Source organism: Triticum urartu, chromosome 3A, assembly GCF_056163025.1.
Source record: "Triticum urartu cultivar PI428250 chromosome 3A, HENAU_Tu73, whole genome shotgun sequence".
In the NCBI taxonomy this organism is placed as follows: Eukaryota; Viridiplantae; Streptophyta; class Magnoliopsida; order Poales; family Poaceae; genus Triticum; species Triticum urartu.
The window spans coordinates 24608413-24614664 of NC_141875.1; the positions used below are offsets into that span (position 1 = coordinate 24608413).

Sequence of the window (6252 nt, forward strand, 5' to 3'; positions counted from 1 at the left end):
AGAATTCTTGTCACAACTTTTGGAGTTCGTAAAATATAGCATATTCATTAATGGTTGTAATAAAGGTTAAGGGGGGCCATTGCCCCCATTGGTCTACACGAAGCTCCCCCACTTGCCCCACCTAGGAAAGAGAAGAGGAGAGAAAGTCTTAAACCACCACCCTTAGCCGCCAGGGGGGAATCTGTTTAAATGAAAGTTTTGTTCTTTGTAAAATAGAACTGTTGGAAGGGAGGAACGCACCAAAAACTTATAATAAAACCCCGAAGCACCCTTGCACGGCCGCGTAGCCGCCGGTGAGAATCTTCCGTATAAATGGTTGGTATCTCCTCTAATTATTTGGAATAAAACTAGAACTTTTGGTAGGTAGCAATGCACTACAAACTTATACTCCCTCCATAAACTAATATAAAAGTGTTTAGATTACTACTTTAGTGATCTAAACGCTTTTATATTAGTTTACAGAGGGAGTATAAAATAGAGCTGTTGGAAGTTGGGAATACACCAAGGACTTTGTATACCGCAAAGCGCCCGTGCGTGGCCGCGTAGCCGCCGCGGAGAAATTTCGTTTTGGTGATTGGTATCTGGAGTAACTTTAGTTGGTGCAGTATAAAAATAGAACTTTTGGTTGGTAGGAATGCGCCACAAACTTATAAAACCCCACCCGTAGCACATCACTCCAGCCAAACCACCGCCCGCGTACATCAAATCAGACCATCGCACGCCCAGAGAATCTGCTCCTCCCGAGAAAGAGACACGGGATCAGCGGCGGGCGCAACAATGGAGGCGAACGGCGTCAGCGGCGGCGCGGCCGGGGCTCGCCGGCCACCGCACGTGGCGATGCTGGTGACGCCCGGGATGGGCCACCTCATCCCGCTCGCCGAGCTGGCCAAGCGCCTCGCCGCGCGGCACGGCGTCGAGGCCACGCTCATCACCTTCGCCTCCACGGCCTCCGCCACGCAGCGGGCCTTCCTCGCCTCCCTCCCGCCGGCCATCTCCTCCCTCTCCCTCCCGCCCGTCGACCTCTCCGACCTGCCGCCCGACGCCTCCATCGAGATGCTCATGTCCGAGGAGTGCGTGCGGCTGGTGCCGGCGCTGACCGAGGTACTCTCGCGGCTCATGGAGACCACGCGCCTGGTGGCCTACTTCGCCGACCTCTTCGGGGCCGACTCGTTCGACGCCGCCGTGGCCGCCGGCGTGCCGAGGAGGTGCCTCTTCTTCCCCGGGAACCTCCAGGGGCTCACCCTCATCCTCCACCTCCCGGAGCTCGACGTCTCCATGCCCGGCGAGTTCCGCGACCTCGCCGAGCCCGTCCGGCTCCCCGGCTGCGTGCCCATCCCGGGGGCGGACATCCTCTCGCCGCTGCAGGACAAGTCCAGCCCGAGCTACAGGTGGATGGTGCACCATGGCAGGCGCTACCGCGAGGCCCACGCCATCCTGGTCAACTCCTTCGACGTCCTCGAGCCGGACGCCGCCACGGTGCTCGGCCGCCCGGAGCCCGGCCGCCCTCCCGTGTACAGCATCGGTCCGATCATACGCACCGACGCCGCGCCCGTCGCCAGCGACGCGCCGCGCGCCGCGTGCCTGGACTGGCTCGACCGGCAGCCGCCGAAATCCGTCGTCTTCGTCTCGTTCGGCTCCGGGGGCTCGCTGCCGACGGAGCAGATGCACGAGCTGGCGCTGGGGCTGGAGCTCAGCGGGCAGCGGTTCCTGTGGGTGGTGCGGAGCCCGAGCGACGAGGGGGCCGTCAACGCCAACTACTACGACGCGGAGAGCAAGAAGGACCCGCTGGCGTACCTCCCGGCGGGGTTCGTGGAGCGGACCGAGGGCGTGGGCCTGCTGGTGCCGTCGTGGGCGCCGCAGACGGAGGTGCTGGCTCACGAGGCCACGGGGTGCTTCCTGGTGCACTGCGGGTGGAACTCGGTCCTGGAGAGCCTGGTGCACGGCGTGCCCATGGTCGCGTGGCCGCTCTTCGCCGAGCAGCGGCAGAACGCCGTGATGCTCTCGGAGGGCGTCGGGGCCGCCGTGCGCGTGCCGGCGACCAAGAGGAAGGAGGAGATCGCCGCGGCGGTGAGGGAGGTGATGGCTGGCCCAGGCAAAGGCGCCGAGGTGAGAGCTAAGGTGGCGACGCTGCAGAAGGCCGCCATTGAAGGCCTCCTCGAGGGAGGCGCCGCCACGGCCGCGCTGGACGAGGTGGCGAGCAGGTGGACTGGCGCCGAGCATGCGTGAGTAGGCGTCGGCAAACCTTGCCTTGCCCCCTCCAATTCTGTTGTATGCTTTGTTAAGTAAAATTCTCATGATGCACTGGTTGTTTGTAAGTTGCTTTCGAAATGTATTGCGGTAGTCGATTTTTCCGGCACTGGATTCCCCTCGCAAATGCCATGACCGGCAGCACCGCCCGTCTCCGTCTGGATGCCATGCGATGCCAGAGCCGCGGCCGCCACCTCCACCCTTCCTCTAAACCCGGCCACGATTCTACTAGGTTGACGCATGACCTTTCTGTTCTTCGGGATCGACAGAGTCGCCATGCATGAGTGTCATCGTCTTATCCCATTAGTCGTAATTTTTTTGGTTTAAGCAGTGCGCCCGTGATCCACCTACCTATGCTCCCTGCACAGACGCATCCCGACGGAGGAAGTGGACAACTTCATGTGGACTACTCACAGCGCGACAGACACGGAGATGGGGAGCGGTAGTTTTATGTGGACACGGACGTCTCTTATACTCGTATTAATCTGATGATGCAGGCCGGACGTGTACGTGAGTGTATGCGCGTGTATATATGAGCGTTTGTGTCTGTACTGATGCTTAAAAAAAAGAACGGAAAATACACTAGTGACAAAAACGCTTTTATATTATGGGACGGAGGGAGTACGTCTCACCTCTCGCTTGGTCACCAGTGCCCAGTGCATGTCTCTTGTAATGGTCCGAACGCCTATGCTTCTCCGTCCCCTCTTTCCGGCGCACTCGAACCTGTCAACCCGCGACTCCCCCTTCGCTGGCAACGCCGCTGCCGTGTCGTCCCCCGGTTCCAGGGTGCTCATGGCTTGGCGTCGTGGCGATGCCCCTGTCCATCTCAGGATGCGCATATTGATCGACACCGGTTGCAAATTTAGGCAAAACTTGTCGTTAGCAAAAACGAATGCTTATGCATGTATTCTCATTGTCATTCCATTTTGAGAAGGGTTGTTTGAGCGCAATACCTTGCAAAGAGGAAGCGCAAAAAACACGTGCTCATCTTTTCTTCAAATGTCTCGACACGATTACGCTTTGGAGGGCCATCATCGAGAAGCTTGGCTTGAATCACATGGATACCTCCACATGGCACCTTGATGAAACCGTCGACGCACGGTGGGGCAAGAGAACCAACAACAACAATCCTAATTGGCATGCCATGGCCTCCCACATCATGCTTGTCTCTTGGACCATTTGGAATGAAAGAAATGATAGAGTGTTCCACGCAAAAGCATGCCGCGCGCCGTCTACTCTCCTTACCATCATCTTGAAGGAGGCCAAGCTTTGGGTTACCGCGGGTGCTAAGAAACTTGTTATCGGGTGAGTAGTTGTCATGTCGCTTTTGTGGGTGTTTTGTAATACTCTAAACTCTAGTCTCTCCTTTAGTGGATGAGCCAAATCTTTTGCCTTCGTTTCGATTTTTTTCTTATGTTTTTCTTAGAAACACCAGTTGTATATTTGTTTGGAATAAGAAGAGAGAGCAATAAAGAACACCAACAATCCACGCAGAACCTCTAAAGGTGAAAAGATAGAGCATCGATGTAGCTAACTGATTGGGGTCGCATGGGGGGCTAGTTTATATCTCGCTTGCTGCGAGACACAAGATCGTGTCGCTTACAGTGAGCTGGTAGTGAGTCGGCTTGTTAACCATGTGTTTCGTCAAGCTGATGTCATGCAGCATTTTTTCTTCCTCTTTGTTATGTTCTGAAAATAACCAAGTACACATATTATAAAAAAATAATTTAGTTAGGATGTGACATTTTGAAAATGTTCACGTGTTTCAAAAAGTTTACATGACAGTTTAAAAAGTGTTATACAATGTAAATGAATGTCCGTGTGATTAAAACATACGTAGGTTGCATTTTAAAAAGTGTTTACGTGTTTAAAAAATATGTTTGTGACATTTAAACGAATGTTTATAAATATAAAAAAAATGTTTGCATACTTTCAAAAACATTGCGTACATTAAAAAAAATCTTTCAACGTGTACTTGAAAAATGTTACCATGTACAGATTTTATTTCAAAACATGTATTTGAAATAAGTTTGTATTTACAAAAAGTTAAACAGACATAAAAATATTTTAGATGTATACGAAAAATGTACAATATGTATGAAAAAGTAGATGTCAAAACATAAATTAGGAAATGTCACAGACATCACAAGTCTGAGCCCAAAAAACACACACGCACACATAGCTAGGCTAGGCTAGCCATAAATAAAAAAAGTAAATAGCTATGTTGTACACTTTACTACTAGTGAGTAAATCATTCATTCATGTGAATGTCATTCATCCTTGACACACATATGTAAAGAAGAAGAGGCATTCATCTTTTATATATAAAGTAAATAGCTGTGGTAAATAGCACCACTTTGATGAAACAGATCAGAGCTTATTTGATGTGGCATGAACATAAATAGAACCCAGGAAGTTGCTACTAGCATGGCTTGTAGATAGAAAAAAAAATGAACCATACAACTAGGTGTGGTATCGGCCGACGCAGACAATCATCAATCTCTAGCTCATCACAACAAACCACGAGATGTAGGCAGAGCAGAACAACAACAAAATTGGGGAAAAAACTCAGTCAATAGTGGTCGACCTTTAGTAGTCATGGTCGTGGTGGACCATACACTGGTTAGTCGATCGCTGAATACTCATTGGCCGGTGATGATTACCCATGGATCGGTCATCCCAGCCGTCCGCCTGTGTGTACATCCATCTAATAGGTTTATGTAACTATTAGATACGATATTTCTCAGTTCCTTATGTTATTCTTTGAGTGTTATAATTTGTGTGAGAGTATGAGATTGTAGAAACAATCAAAGTTACAACATGTACATTTTTTTTTGTGTGTGTAGGACCCGTTTGAATTTTTTTAGGCTCCGCCACTGCGGCCCAGCTACGCATCATTTTACTTTGCAGCACTAGACTCTGTCGTTCTCACCGTGAACTAGTATCATTTTCCTTTATATACACCGCCTCTCTTTTTGATTTTCCATAGCGGATCTCGGCGCCGTTGTACTCAAGTTCCTTAAACACAACACCGGCAAGAAGATTCTCTATCTCGTACTCATCATCGACGGTGTGTCGCTGTTTGGATGGGGATTGTTCACGTTGTTGACTTTATGGGCTAGGGCTCTGGACTGAGGCGGAGCTAGCATAGAAGCATTGGGTGCAGATGACACCAACAAAATTTAGCAGATCAAGTAGGGCTTTACAGGTACTCGACCTCTTGAACCCAACAAAAAAGTCATGGATGAATCCATTGACTCAAAATTTGATGCCCTGCGTGTGTCCAGTGATGTCTCCCCTGCGCGTGAATCAATTGTGCATTTTTGATTTCTTCAGTTGGGCTTAATCATCCGCACGCTTCCGTTTGCATATTCAAAGTTATGCAATTTACATGATTTTATTATGAAAACAAAGTGCATGGAAGTGATTACACTGTAGTCATCACATTATTGTTGGTTAATGAAGTATGATTACATGGTGCTGTTCTTGCGTTTTAATTGCGGGGGTCACCGAATGGTCTTTGTGAGGATTTCTCTCCGCCAATTGCTTGAGTGCCACTTCCTTCATGAAGGCGTTGCTATTGAAGAATCTCGTTGTCCCTGTGATTTCATGAGATGGTTGATGAGGCTACGATAATTGTTGTAGTTTGTCGATTGCAGAACCAGATTTCTTTTTCCCCTCGCATACACATAACTTTGATAGTGTCAAACTTTACTATTTGTCGGCGTGTTTTTTTTACGTATGTTACTGTTGGTTGTGTGCATTCTAATTCAGCGGAGACTGGATGTGTGTTCTTTATGTTTGTATCCTCTTAATGCTTCCCGCTCCATTTTTAAATAAAATCCACCCCTTTAATTTTTTAGGGGTTAAAATCCACCCTTTAGTGAAAATTCACACACACACACACACTCTCTCTCTCTCAAAGCCCTGAAGCCCACGTAGAAGAAGGCCCAGTTAACTACAGGTGAGCTTCGTTTTGTTCTCTTCTTCGCTCCGGCCTTTGAT

At 49.7% G+C, this 6252-nt stretch overlaps 1 protein-coding gene across 1 annotated transcript; it reads left to right on the top strand.

Annotated features, from left to right (window-relative positions):
• Positions 1–658: 658 nt before the first annotated feature.
• LOC125542460 (hydroquinone glucosyltransferase) lies at positions 659–2356 on the top strand. The gene has a single exon (XM_048705506.2). The coding sequence runs from the start codon at positions 778–780 to the stop codon at positions 2224–2226; it is 1449 nt and encodes a 482-aa protein (XP_048561463.2). The 5' UTR covers positions 659–777; the 3' UTR covers positions 2227–2356.
• Positions 2357–6252: the final 3896 nt, after the last annotated feature.